Below are 15,688 nucleotides of genomic sequence, written 5' to 3'. Positions count from 1 at the left end.
ACGCCTTGCACCAGAAGAGGGTGTGCAGAGCGCTGTCAGCCTCTCCCGGGCAATCGGCGCGGCTGCTTTACGAATACGGTGTAAGTACTCGTTAAAGCAGCCGTATCCGGACATTACTTGAGTGAGACGATATGTCATCTCAACATGAGTCCGGTCCACTCACCTGTCCAGCCGATCGGGTCCTATGAGGGATCTGGTCCACTCGCCTCTCGTCGTTTCCTCCGAGAGGCGAGTCCGCCACCGAAGCATGGTCATCCGCTTGAGCGCCAACCGGTCCTCGGCTTCGAGGGATCGGCCGCGTTCTCGGCGGAGTTCATGCCCGGCGGCGCGTTCCTCGGCGAGCTGGTCGGCGGGTGACAGTGACGACAGGATACCCGCCGCCACTCTAGTATAGATGATATCTATAAAATATATAAAATATCTACAAAATCACTATCATAAAAAATGCTCGATGCAAATCTGTAGATAGTTTTTAATTCTAAGAAATTGTTGTTTAACTACAAAAGCAATATAAATTTTTATTTCATTAATTATATTCTTATTAATAGTTCTTAGATTTAAAAGTATAATTTATGAATAGATAACTATTATAGCAATTAAACTTAGCATGAAATTAATATTTAATAATCTAACATTGTAATTTTTAGGGAGAAATAATGAAAAATGATAAAGTAGTATATTTAGTTACTTCTAGACAAACATTTATAAAAATTAAAGGGCTTCATGCAATACTTTATTAAAAAATTATGTTTTTTACTTATGAATACATACATTCATGTCTACAAGGAACTTTCATCGGAATCAAAAATATACTTTTCTAAATTAACTTTTCGCACTGTTTTCAAATCTGAAATTAGACTCTTTCTATCACTTCTAAGTTTTGATATTATTGCTAATTAATAAAAAAAACGAAAATTATTATACAAAAATAGAATATTATTGAATACAATAGCCATTTCCACCATTAAGACAAGTTTAGAGGTCAAATTTTTTTTTATTCACAGTAAAGCAGATTTTATAAGATTTTATTTAATATATATATGTAGATGTGTCAATATTTCCGGAACATATTCAAAAATTAAGTCGAAAAAGTTCAAGTTTCTATACGCGTTTTCTTTTTTCGTAACTTTTTAACCCTTTCTGTGTATAGGGAAATAGATTTAAAAAAAAGTTATGTCGGATAATAGAAGTATATATAAAGTATTTGTAGAAGATAAATCGTCGGGACAAATTTTTTTTTTTTAATTTATAGTACGTAACATAAGCTTTAATCATATGTTTAAAGGATATAGTACTTCCAAAAGTATTATCATGTTCCGGAAGTACTGCGAAAAAGTATTCATTGTGAATACCTCACCCTCATCTGAGGGGTCAGATTAAAAAAAAATATATATACCAAATGATAGGTAAATACTTAATGTATCTATACAAATAATAATTTATATTTCTTCCAACAAAGTAGGATGTTATCAAATATATTTTAAATTAATATTTCTTAGAATAATTTAAAAATAATTAAAGCTAGTTTTCTTATACAAGATTACACAATTATGAATACTTACTATACAATTTTTTAAATAAATAATATTAAATATTCACGACGAATCTGTGTTGTGAATTCCGTTAATGACTTAATACACTGTTCATTAAAAATGATTTAGCGATCTCTGTCAAGAGTCTTAGATATTTTTTATTAGATTTGATTGGTCAAAAATGATAGAATCGTAGCCGTTTCACAAAGAGCATAAGAGGACAAGTTTTTGTGTAATAAAAGATACTATTACTTGTATTTATTTTATCTACGGAGGAACACTGACTTGGTGATATAATTTTACTGAATATATCGCCATTCGCAACGAATAAGGCAGTAACTCAAAAAATTTAATTTTGCGATAATGAGGTATTTGAATTTTTGTCTTATTCTTCTTGAAGTCTTGGTCGACACCAAGAAGTTGGGATTAAAGGCAGCAAAAAGAAGAAAAAGATTCTTTTCATAATAAATTTCATTAAAATATCCAAAATTTAGTTTGTATTAGAATTAAATTACTTAAAAAAATGATAAACATGTAGAGTGTAATCAGAGAATAAATTTTATTTTTGATCTCCTGAAAAATAAGCGAACGTGAATTACTGCTTTATTCGTTGTGAATATGTATGAGATGTTACATTTGTTATTACAAATAAAACAAATGACAAATAATTTTTCGTTTACGCAGTAACCGCTATTTTATACATTATAGAGAATGATAGTTAAAAAGTATATTAAGATATCGTATATTAAATGAAATTTTTTTCTAATAAATCTCATATTAGAATTTATAATATGGAAAACATTTTACAATTTCAGTACACGTCTTAATAGTTAAAATCTATTAAATATGACATTTATAGATGACAAACCTTATAATATCATAATAAATCTTCTATTAAACCTAATGGTGTCAAGCTTTGTACTTAATATCTTAACAATTGTTAACATAGTTAATTGTTATTGATTAACTTCTTATTGTTGCAATTATATTAATAGGTTTCCTTTCAAATTTCATATATGTTCTTATACGCACTGTGAGCATGTATAATGATTTTGAAACAATATTATTATGTTAATTGATTCTTTTTTGTTTTTAGCTTCGATGCAAAGTTGAGAAGGTATTCATTTAACTATAATGTATTTTATAAAATAATTTATTCAAAATTAATGAAAAATTATAGAAAATTTTGTATGAAATATATAAAATATGTATAATTCAATTGAACACAAATCATTATTTTTGGTGTTTTTATTTCATTAATTTGAATTATCGTATTATTATAATATTATTTAAATATATTAAATACTTAAATATTTATGTAGTGTTGTACACGTTAAAAATATATAAAAAAACATAAATGCCGTAATTAAAATTGTTACTTTACATTTTGAAAAAGGTATACACAATTTTAGTGTTAAAAAGTGGTCACATTGATTTACCTACATACAAATGTTGGACTGATTCTAATCACCTCCCTATATTGACCATGTAATTTTTTATCAGTGTCCATACTGTTTATTCTGTGATTGAACAATCGCACGATTTTAGTAAAACAGTTATAATACATTTGTTGTGTATATACGGGTACGAATGCACACACAAGCAGTGTTTGGACGACCGACAGCGTCATTAGAGCAATATTCTGAAATGTATGTTACAAACCAGGCGCACAATGACACATGTACCCGGGAAACACAACGAAGGACCGGACATGTTGTCACGTTATCCGACTGCGGGGCTCCCTGTTGACGAAGAGTTACTCGAGAACAATCTAGTGGACGCATAGACGACGAGAACATCGGATAACACGCGGGCCACTCTTGACAATGTTTATACCTTAACCGAAACAAACGACGCGTCAGATAAACGGCCGTTTACGGGGGCGAAATACAAGAGTGGCAAAACGACGACCCGTTTCTTTCATCCATCATGAAACAATTACTCAAGGAGAACGCCAGGAAAAACGATAAGGAGTACAGCAAGAACAACAACGAATATTTCATGTTAGACGGACTTATACGCATTCGTATGGGCGTAGACACACCGGCCGTAATACCGGTAACCAAATCACAGCTTGTGACAGGGCCCCACCAGACTAGCGGAAAATGTGGGCAAAGGGGTGTTCCTAACAGATCAAACTCCCCCACGCAAACTTCACGTCTCATGTCTAAAATTAAAATAGTTAACATGAATTACAAATTACGGCCCGAGTACATCGACGACGCGATGTATAGTAGTGCTAATGGGCTATTTTAATTGTCAGCATGTCAAGTCAGAAAAATCACGGGGACGCTTCCAGCGAGCGTGATGAGTTGGTACGCAATTTCCTCGTCCGGCTGGGTCATGCTCCGGCGATCCGTGCGTCGGTCGAGGCGGCCCGAATGCCCCGCAGCATGAGAAGATCCTTAGGGATCCGATTGCTAGCATTTTCTACAATCGGAGAATGAGGGACGGACGGGCGGCTACTCTCCGCGAGACAAGGAGGGCCCTCGCCACCGTGCCGGTGGTACCGCGGCCTGTGCCGGGAGAGGGTGCTACCTCCTCCCCACAGCGCCCGAAGACTACTGGCTCACCCGGACTACAGGAAGCTCACTCTCTCCGACGTACGTCGGAGGGAGCGCATCAACCGGGCTTTTAAGTAGCGGAAGGACCGCGAGAGGGAAGCGGCAGTTCGTCCACCATCCAAACCGGCACCGCCTACTCCAGCACCGAGAACCCGTCCGCCGCCGCTGTCGGCCATCGTTCGGACGGCCGACACCAGCCACGCCAATACCAGGGGAAGCAACATCGGGGCTAAGCTCCATGGATGTGAACGATCTGGGTCGTGCCGTGGAGGCATTCCTGACGGGTCCATCCTCTCCCGGCCCTCCTCCTCTACTTCATTCCCCTCCTGAAACCTCTCGCCCCAAGTAATCGGACGAGGCGTTTTCTTCCTTTTTTCTTCCTCGGTCCTTACATCATCCGTTGGTTACGGATAACCGGAACGAATAGTCCATTCTACCTGGCCAATGAAACTGACTGTTTCAGTCTAATACGGTAAGTCTTAAAACGCAATATCAATGACCATCCACACATACAAGGAACATGGTGGTAAGTCTACAATTGTTTATTACTTATAACTACTGTGTATGATGCGACAATTTATTTACAAAACTGGCCGCGTCAGAAATAGCTGATGGCTTGGTGAGGGGGAGTTGACACGGCACCGTCCTTTGCGCTATGCTGGCGCTCACCCGTGCCTCTCTCGATATCAGCTGTCCAGCTATTTATATGACAATCGGTTGTCATCGGTTGTCTCCCCGCCCTTGACACCGAGATAAGGCCGCCGCCGAATATGGATTACGGATATTGCGTTATGTTCCGTTACCGACGTATACCTTAACTGGTCGATATTATTGGTTCCGGTTTCTGATGTCATTTTATTTCTTTATTCTTTTTTATTAGTGGTAATTGCGATCGCAATTAATCTGCGTGCCCTTATGATTCACAATAAAGATATATATATATATATATATATATATTATATATTAAATACTTGTCGTTGGCATAAACTTATATCAATTAATTAATAATTAATTCATGCGGCTTAACATTACATACACCGTATTAAATATTTAATACTGTTATACATATATATATCTGCGATAGTGCGTTATAGCGTCACTCGTGCGCCCGTACCTTTATTGGATTACGTGTCATAGATAACCGTAATAAGTATATTTTAATTTCAGAATGTTTTAAATTTTGATTGTTTATATATTTAAATATACGTATAAGTACATTACACCGTTATTAAATTATATATTAGGGAGACTTGTTATTATTACGTTTCTTTAAACTTTTTATCTTCCTCAAACTAGGTTACTTGATACTTGAAATAATAATCACATTCAAAATTATTGAAAAAATTCAATAAAAAGATAAATTTACTTGAATTATCTATTTAATAACATATATATTATAATAAAAATAAGGTGTACATTAATAAATTGACCCAAAATTTGGATTTCCATCCGGGAATAAATAGTTAGTAATGTAATTGACAACAACGCTAAGACGCTGTTAATTATAATTAAGAAAATAGTATTTCTTAAAAATTAATATATCAAAAATTCTGTTAATAGAATCAGTACTATCTTAGATACGCATTACAGCTCAACTTAATTTATTTTAACAATTGTTAAAATAAATGTAATAGTAGTTAATATATTTATATAAAATTCAAATAACGTTATTTCTGCAAAAAATTAACTAGGACAGCCATTTATTGTAGCATAATTGATTATGTAAGTACAATTATATTGAATAGCTTCATAAATGGTTCCTCTACTCCAAGGACAATTATTTTCATGAGCATATACTAAGCACTGAAATCAACCATTTGCAGCAGCAAGTCTTGTTGTACTTTCATCCCACACACACCCATTTAAATGACTATATTCAAGGCAGTTTAAATGATTATTTGCAGCAGCTCCACTCATAGTCCCTTCATCCCATTTACATCCATTTGTATTTGTATACTAGCAGCAGCCTCTCTTGTTGTTCCTTCGTCCCAATCACACCCATTTTCATGGACATACATTAGGCAATTTAGATGTCCATTTGCTGCAGCCGCTCTCGTAATACCTTCAACCCAATCACATCCACGTATATGGGAATATTCAAGACAATCTAAATTACCATGCAGAGCAGCTGTAACTATCGTATTTTTATTCCAATAACATCTCTTTTCATGAGCATATATCAAGCACTCCAAACAGCCACTTGCTGCAGCAGCTAGAGTTGTATTCTCATTCCAAACACAACCATTTTTGTGGGCATAGTTTAAACAAATGACACTACCACTTAATGCAGCAGCACTAGTTATATTTTCATCCCAAGCACATCCATTTTTATGGGCGTACTTCAAACAGTCCAAACTACCACTTGATGCAGCAGCTTTAGTTGTACTCTCATCCCAAACACATCCATTTTCGTGGGCATACTTCAAACATTCCAACCTACCAAATGCTGCAGCAGCTCTAGTTGTAGCTTCATCCCATTTGCAACCATTTTTATGGACATATATTAAAAATTCTAAACTACTACTTTTTGCTGCTGCTTCTGACGTGAGTTCGTTCCACGGACATCCATTATTGTGAGCATACTGTAAACATGTCATATGTTCATTTGCAGTAGATTCTATTGTTGTATTTTCATCCCACGGACATTCATTTTCATGAGCATACTGTAAGCATTTTAAATGGCCGTTAGCAGCAGCTGCTTTAGTTGTGCTTTCATTCCACGGACATCCATTCTCATGTGCATATTTTAAACACTCAAATTTATTATTATAAGCAGCCGCTTCAGTTGTGCTTTCATCCCATGGACAACCATTTTCATGAGCATACTGTAGACATTTTAAATGCCCATTGAAAGCAGCTTTTTCTGCTGTATTTTCATCCCACGGACATAGATTTTCATGTGCATATATTAGACATTTCAAATTACCATTAGAAGCAGCTGCTTCTGTTGTGTCTTCATTCCATGGACATCCATTTTCATGGGCATATTTTAAACATTCTAATTTATCATTTTTAGCAGATTCTTCTGTTACTCTCTCATCCCATGGCCAACCATTTTCATGGGCATATTTTAAAATTTTAATACTACCTTCAAAGGCAGCCAGAGTAATGAAAACTTTACGTAATTCGATTAAATTTTTGTGAACATATATAAATATTTCTAGATTATCATTTTTAATAGTACTTAACACGACATTGAATTGATTCCATTCACAGCCATTTTCAATAGCATATTTTAAGCATTCAATATTATTATACATTGCAGCTGCATCTGTTGTTCTTTCATCCCATGGACATTCATTTTCATGAGCATATTTTAAACATTCTAAATTACCATTTTTAGCCGCTTCTTCTGTTGTTCTTTCATCCCACGAGCATCCATTTTTATGTGCGTATTTTAAAATTTCTATACTACCTTCAAAGGCAGCTATATAAGTTACAACATTATTTAATTCATGTAAATTTTCATAAGAATATTTAAAAATTTCTAAATTCCCGTGTTTAATAGCACTGACTACAATATTGAATTTATTGCATTCACAGCCATTTTCAATAGCATATTTTAAGCATTCAATATTATTATACATTGCAGCTGCATCTGTTGTTCTTTCATCCCATGGACATTCATTTTCATGAGCATATTTTAAACATTCTAAATTACCATTTTTAGCCGCTTCTTCTGTTGTTCTTTCATCCCACGAGCATCCATTTTTATGTGCGTATTTTAAAATTTCTATACTACCTTCAAAGGCAGCTATATAAGTTACAACATTATTTAATTCATGTAAATTTTCATAAGAATATTTAAAAATTTCTAAATTCCCGTGTTTAATAGCACTGACTACAATATTGAATTTATTGCATTCACAGCCATTTTCAATAGCATATTTTAAGCATTCAATATTATTATACATTGCAGCTGCATCTGTTGTTCTTTCATCCCATGGACATTCATTTTCATGAGCATATTTTAGACATTCTAAATTACCATTGGCAGCAGCTTCTATTGTTGTGCTTTCATCCCATGGGCACCCTTTTTCATGGGCATATTTTAAACATTCTAGTTTACCATTGGCAACAGCCGCCATTGTTGTTTTTTCATCCCAAGGACATCCATTTTCGTGGGCATATTTTAAACATTCCAAATTACCATTTAAAGCAGCTGCTAGTGTTGTGTCTTCATCCCACGGACATCTATTTTCATAGGCATATTTTAACATTTCTAAATTCCCGTGTTTAATAGCACTGACTACAATATTGAATTTATTGCATTCACAACCATTTTCAATAGCATATTTTAAGCATTCAATATTATTATACATTGCAGCTGCATCTGTTGTTCTTTCATCCCATGGACATTCATTTTCATGAGCATATTTTAAGCATTCTAAATTACCATTTTTAGCCGCTTCTTCTGTTGTTCTTTCATCCCACGAGCATCCATTTTTATGTGCGTATTTTAAAATTTCTATACTACCTTCAAAGGCAGCTATATAAGTTACAACATTATTTAATTCATGTAAATTTTCATAAGAATATTTAAAAATTTCTATATTATCATTTTTAATAGCACTTAACACGACATTGAATTGATTCCATTCACAGCCATTTTCAATAGCATATTTTAAGCATTCAATATTATTATACATTGCAGCTGCATCTGTTGTTCTTTCATCCCATGGACATTCATTTTCATGAGCATATTTTAGACATTCTAAATTACCATTTGCAGCAGCTTCTATTGTTGTGCTTTCATCCCATGGACACCCTTTTTCGTGGGCATATTTTAAACATTCCAATTTACCATTCAAAGCAGCTTCTTTTGTTGTAGTTTCATCCCACAAGCATTCATTTTCATGAGCATATTTTAAACATTCTAATTTACCATTTGCAGCAGCTTCTATAGTCGTATCTTTATCCCATGGACATCCATTTTCATGAGCATATTTTAAAAATTCCAAGTCACCATTTGTAGCTGCTTTACTCGTCATACCTTTTTCAAATTCGCATATTACATCATCCAAAAATTGAATCGCTATATGAGGACAATTGTTATTAATTTGTAATTTATTATAATGTTTATATATGTATTATTTATATTTTTAGTAATCTAGAATATTTTCAAACATCTATATTTAACAGAAATGCAGTTTATTTACAATTTTATTATTTTTAATAAATTGAAACAATGATTTAGGCTTATACAAATTATTATTATTTTTAAACATATTAAGTCATGTTCCCATTTTTAATGAATTATAATATTTTGTATGTAAGGATATTAAAAAATAAGAAAATTGAAACATTTTTGTAATGAAGGAATCTAAAACTACTTCAACTATCATTTTATATTATGTATGTGACTGCTTTTAACAAGTGTATATTTATTTTACACTAGGGTTGTTTCAATTTAAGATACAACAAAGTGGCGCCCAGCTAGCGGCTCGAGCACACGACTCTGAGATTACACTTGTATTGTAATAGAGTTTCTTATTTCAACCAGGTCAAATATCAAGGTTAGTACTATTGATCTGACTATTTAATTAAGTTTTTAATAAAGTTTTTATGCCATTTTAGGAATTTTTTATGTTAGTATTAACTCAGCACTAATTTTGTTTGAATTTTTTTGTTTATAATAGGATATGAAACATATCAGAGAATCTGAAATAAATAACTCTATAAAGAGATTAACTGATATTTATATTATTCCATAAGAGAATCTTCTAGAACTCCACACAATATAAAACGGCGCGACGTAACAATAACATCAATCAGTTAGTTAGCTAGTCGTCAATTAATCGGTTAAGTAGTTAAGTACACGTAGTGCATTATTATAATTTTTATATAAATTTTCTTAGTGTTTAAACAATAAACCGTCTACATTTTTTCTGTTATATAAATTAGTGTTTTTATTTATAATCAATAAGTGAAGCACTAAATATATTTTTAAGAAATCTGAGTTAATAATTATTTGTGAAAATTTAAAATTAGATTTTACTGCGATAGTAGACGAATTCAGATTTAGATTAACTAGATACTATAATGGTGTTATTAAAAAAGAGGATATTGATGATAAATTAAGTCTAGAAGTAAAACATTTAATTCTAAAGGAATCTTCTAATAAAAAAATTGATCTTAATAAACCCAACCCTTTAGCAGGCGCGTACCTATTTTTAACGTTCATAGTCACGTGGGGTCTATCAGACTCCAATTCTAAAAAAGTATAAAATATGTATAAAAAATTTCATTTTTTTTAATTCAAACACATTATTTGTTACTATATGATATATAAATAAAAATTAAAAGTAAATAAATTACAAAATTATGTGCATTGCTAAAAATTATATTACGAAAAAAAAAACTTAATTCTCAAAAATTCATTAAAAAATTTTGGTTTGTAAAAAAATTATTTTAACTGCAAAATCTTATTTTTAAGACGCAAAACAAATGCTTTTACTATTAGAAAATGTATTTTAATTAATTTTTCTTGTATTTCTATGAGCTCAAACACGACTTATATTTATTTAATTTACATTTATATAATCATTTTTCTGAATTGAATTTTTTTATTATTAATATTGCAATACATTTAATTATTATGATACGAGTATATAGAATTATTCGGAATCTGTTGAACATTGATTTTTCTCCCAAAAATGTTTGCTTACTGTTTAATATACGCTATGTATTTATTACATGTTTTGTTCTTATTGTTCCGTATCATCGAGTAGTGGAAATTTTCAATAGATTATTTATTTTTAAAACTTAATTGCACAGTCGGTAGTAGATCCACATAATTTCAATTCCACAATATTATATCGATTATAACATTGCATTTACGATAAAACGATATTTTGAAAAAAATACAAGTCCAAAAAAAAATTATAACGTTACAAGTCGCGTGGGGGTAAATATGACCCATTTCAATATTGATATTCAATATTTTTATAGAGGGAGCTAAAAATAAAAAATTGTAACTTTTTCCGATGATAGAGATTATAAAGAAATAGACTTATTACAAAATATAACTATAACTTAAAAATAACTTCAATTCTCCGGATTTTCAAATAATTAATGAAAATATTGAAACAAGTTCAAATTTTAAAAAACGGTTATGTAAATAACTGATAATAAAAAAAACCCAGCACAATGGGGTCGCGGCACAGTGGTGACGTGGCATAGTTGGATCAAGTATAATGATATCTGACAGTGATTAAAATCACTATAAAAAAAAAACGCTTCGATGCAAATCTTTAGATAGTGTTTAATTTTAAAAAATTGGTGGATTATTCCAAAAGCTTCATAAACTGCTAGTTCCTTATTAATATCCTGATTAAGATAAAGTATGTCGAATGAAAAAGGGATTATTAAAAAATAGTATTTCCCATAAAAAAATTATATTGATCAATACACTTTTCAATAAGTTATAGCATTATAAAGTTAAAAATGTAAAAAATAAAATTGAGAATTTTCACACAATAATAGCATTTGGTAGCCATTTTCACCGTGAAGACAAAATAAAGTCCGAAATTTTTTTTTTCCATAATAAAGTAGATTACATTAGCTTTAATTTAAGATATATATAAAAGTGTCAGACTTTCCGGAACACTTTCAAAATTTAAGTTGAAAAAGTCAATTTTTTGTGAAAAAGTTGTCATCTTGAATCCCCCCCTGTAAAAAGTCAGTTTATAAAAAAAATATACCAAATGATAGGTAAAGACATCATGCATCTACAAAAAAAAAGAATTATATTGATATGTTCATTTTTAAAAAAGTTACGGCAGTTTTTAGTAAAAAAAATTGAAAATATTTCGAAAATTAGCGATTTTTAAATTTGTAATTTTTTCGGAGGTTTCCCTCATTTACGGGGAACGAGGGAAATTTTTTCAATTTTTAAGGGTAATGTCTTCGACTAGATACGATTTGTGATCTTTTGACGTATCATTGAAAGAAATCGGTTCGGTGAGAGCTGAGAAAAAGTGGTAACAGACACAAAAAAAAAAAACACATCTTAGTAAAACCAATACCTTCTCAGCTTCGCATCGAAGCTAAAAATAAAGACTAATAACTAAAAACGGTAGCACAGTGGGGTCGAGGCACAGTGTAGACAAGGCATAGATGGAACAAGTACAGATGATATTTGACAGTGATTAAAATCACTATCATAATAAACGCTTCGATGCAAATCTGTAGATAGTATTTCGTTTAGAGAAATTGGTGGATTATTCCAAAAGCAACATCAACTCTTATTTCTTTGATTATAACCTAATTAGTAGTTCTTTAATTTTAAAATATAATATATGAATAAATACTAATTATAATTATTAAATTTAGTATGAAATTTATATTCAATAATTTAATATTGTAATTTAAACGGAGCAATTATAAAAATAATAAAGAAGTTGTGTTTTGCTTTATTTTTACGTGTATAAAAATTCAAAGGGCTTGATACAATAAATTTCAATAAAAACTGTTTGTTACTATAAATAAATGCATTGAACTACAAGGAACTTTCATCAGTAAAAAAAGTATACCATTCTAAATCAACTTTTCGCGATGATTTCAAATCTGCAATTAGACTTTTTCTATCACTTCTAAGTTTTAATATTATTAAAGATTAGTATTTACATAAAAAATTCTCATCGAAGCTAAAAAATTGGCTATTTAAGATGACTCAAATTTAAAAATTACTTTTTCGACTTTAAAAAAGTAAAAAAAATTTAATAAGTTTAATTTCTTATGTCTTATGACCTTTATTCTATGTCAATTAAATTATATAATATTCATTAAAGTCAATATATTCTCCTAATAAGATAATTTAAAATAAAATAAAATACAAAACCTAGAATTTTAATAGAAAAATAGCATATTTTTGAATACGGTAGCTATTTGCGCATAGAAGATAAAGTGTCGGGACAAATTTTTTTTTTTTCATTTTATAGCACATAAAATAAGCTTTAATTTGATATATGTTTAAAGGATGCAGTATTTCCGGAACATTTTCAAAAATTAAGTTGAAAAAGTTAGTTTTTGTAAAAAAGTTGCTGTTTTAAATCCTCCCCATAAGCAGGTTAAGTGTTAAATTTTCAACAAATTGATATCAAACAATAGGGAAATATCTAAGGTTTTAGTAGAAAAAAAAATTATGTTGATTTGTTTATTTTTCAAAAAGTTATGGAAGTTTTAAGAAAAAAAAGTAAAAAAATGACAAAATTTATCAATTTTTAAAATATGTAATTTTTTTGGATATTCCACCCATTTTCGGGGAACGAGGGAAAATTTTTCAATTTTTAAGGGTAATGTCTCCAACTAGATACGATTTGTGATCTTTTGACGTACTTTTGAAAGAAATCGGTCCAGTGAGAGCTGAGAAAAAGTGGCAACAGACATAAAAAAAAAAACATCATAGTAAAACCAATACCTTCTTAGCTTCGCATTGAAGCTAAAAAATTGCATTAATCCATACATTTTTCAAAAAGTTATAGGAAGTTAAAGTTAAAGAGATAATAAGAAAGTGGTGATAGTAAACGAAAACTTCATAGTAAAATTAATACCTTCTCAGCTTCTTTAACGAATCTAAAATTGGTAGATTATTCCAAAAGTAACATGAACTTCTATTTTATTAGTTATATCTTGGTTAGAAGTTCATTAATTTATAAGTATAATATATGAATATATACTTATTATAGTTAAATTTAGCATGATATTTATATTCCATAATTTTATATTTAATAATAAAATATATAATTTTTACAGAGAAGTTTTAAAAAATTTGTTGTAGAAAATAATTTATATTAATTTGGTCTACTCTTATCTATAAAGAATTAATAACAAAAATATACTTTTTTAAAACTAATTTTTGCATTGTTTTTAAATCTACATTTAGATTTTTTATAACACCTCTAATATAATTACTAATTAGTAAAAAACGAGTATTTACGTATAAAAAAATAATAACCAAAGAAATCTAGATTCAATGAAATTCAACAAAAAAACAGCAGACAAAATCATAGGTAAAACTAGGCCCGAAATATTTTTGAATATTAGTACACTATACAATGTAACTATAGGATATAACTATACGGAATATGGTTCTGAATATTTCAATTATAGAATCTATTTAAATACCACAGTTTCATAAAAATAAAAACTATAACTTTTTTAAAAATTATTTTTTTTGGATATTAGTACAAACAATTTATGACCAATTTAAGTAAAAGTAACATCTTAAAAAATGACAATTTTTATATTAAAATAATATTTTTTGTCTAACTTCCGACGTGAACTGTATAAATATAGAAAATAATTCATTGGAAAAAAATTATTATTTTTAACATATAGTATGTAATATAAGCTTTAATTTAACATATGTTTAAAGAACGTAGTCTTCCCGGAACGTTTTCTAAAGGTAAGTTGAATAAGTTTTATATTCGTACATTATATAAAAAGTTTGTATGTCTCAAGTTTTGAATACCCTCTGTATAAAAGGAAATAGTTTGATAAAAAAAAGAAGTATGCTCGATGAAAGGGGTAAATATAAAGTATTTATAAAAGCAATTCAAGTTGATCCATACAATTTTTAGAATTTTATAGATAGATATAGTCGAAAAAAAAGCATGAAATCGAAAATTTACACATATAAGATAAGGTACCTAACAAATTTTTTTTTTTAATTTATATTACGTAACATAAACTTTAATTTAACTTATGTTTAAAAGACACAGTATATTCGGAATAATTACAAAATTTAAGCTAAAAATAAAAACTTTTTGTGCAAAAGTTTGTAATTTGAATTGCCCCAGTGAGTTGATAAAGGTCAGATTATCAAAAGAATATATCAAAAGAAAGAGTAAATACTATAATACCTTTTTTTTTCAACCGTTAGGTTATAAATAATACCTATAGTATTAATATAAAAATATTATTTTATTTTGTTCATTTTTTAAAAAGTTATGAATTTATTATTACTAACAAAATTATTAATCATAAATAATGTAATATATTATTTACCTTCGTTAAATAAAAGACAAGATATTGTTAACAAAAGAGTAATCAGTTGACCATTCTATTATAAAATAAAAAAAATATTAAGATATTATAAAAACATTTCAGATATAGAATATACTTACCTTCATTTTTAATCTAAGTGTTAAATTCTGATTAAATAATGGCAATTTTTTTGGTTACATTAGTGTATATAAATAATAAAAAAATACTTAATTTATTTCTACTTTTATATTTTTTAATTTAAAAAGCACATTTTAAGAAAATATTAAGTTATACATTATAAAAAATAATTATTTTTAATTAAACTATTCATATACATGTTAAATACAGCTGCCATAAACAATTCATTTAATAAAAAAAGTCAAATTTATAGTACAAATACAACATTATACTTATATTTTTTTATGACAAAATGAAATAAAAATGTACTTCAGTGAAGTATTAAGAATAATAATATTAAAATTAACCACGTTATAAAAGAGCATAGACAATTTGTTGTAAAGCTAAATAAAGATTTTGCAATTGTAATTAAAATTACATATTAATGTAAAAGTCAAGTCCAATATATTCTAAGAACGTTTAATA

General features: G+C 29.7%; 2 protein-coding genes across 3 annotated transcripts in view; one reads left to right on the top strand and one right to left on the bottom strand.

The window, feature by feature from the left end:
- Window positions 1-9,996, top strand: part of LOC126898037 (alpha-tocopherol transfer protein-like) — a 30,282-nt gene extending 20,286 nt beyond the window's left edge. The window contains exons 10-11 of the transcript XR_007702225.1: window positions 9,495-9,612; window positions 9,736-9,996. The gene's annotated coding sequence lies outside the window, so the exon portion shown is untranslated. The remainder of the gene's footprint in view (window positions 1-9,494; window positions 9,613-9,735) is intronic.
- Window positions 5,468-15,324, bottom strand: LOC126897788 (uncharacterized). Of its 2 annotated transcripts, XM_050671669.1 has the most exons (4): window positions 15,226-15,240; window positions 15,107-15,161; window positions 14,962-14,995; window positions 5,468-9,131 (listed from the first exon to the last, which is right to left on the bottom strand). In XM_050671669.1, exon 4 carries the CDS (start codon window positions 9,085-9,087, stop codon window positions 6,010-6,012), a length of 3,078 nt encoding a protein of 1,025 aa, XP_050527626.1. In that variant the 5' UTR covers window positions 9,088-9,131; window positions 14,962-14,995; window positions 15,107-15,161; window positions 15,226-15,240; the 3' UTR covers window positions 5,468-6,009. The 2 variants fall into 2 exon arrangements, with proteins under 2 accessions (XP_050527626.1, XP_050527618.1); XM_050671661.1 differs by lacking the exon at window positions 14,962-14,995 and having other exon boundaries at window positions 15,226-15,324.
- Between the last annotated feature and the right edge of the window lie 364 nt (window positions 15,325-15,688).

Source organism: Daktulosphaira vitifoliae, unplaced genomic scaffold (genome assembly GCF_025091365.1).
Source record: "Daktulosphaira vitifoliae isolate Bord-2020 unplaced genomic scaffold, ASM2509136v1 Scaffold_1, whole genome shotgun sequence".
NCBI classification, from domain to species: Eukaryota; Metazoa; Arthropoda; class Insecta; order Hemiptera; family Phylloxeridae; genus Daktulosphaira; species Daktulosphaira vitifoliae.
The sequence above is the reverse complement of the archived record's forward strand: the minus strand, read 5'-3'. Positions and strand labels throughout refer to the sequence as shown.

Bases quoted from the DNA above. Each gene is read 5' to 3' on its own strand.
- LOC126897788 (XM_050671661.1), bottom strand. The intron at 9,132-15,106 runs GTAAATAATATA...GTCCTCATATAG, and splicing joins TTGTCTTTTATTTAACGAAG to CGATTCAATTTTTGGATGAT.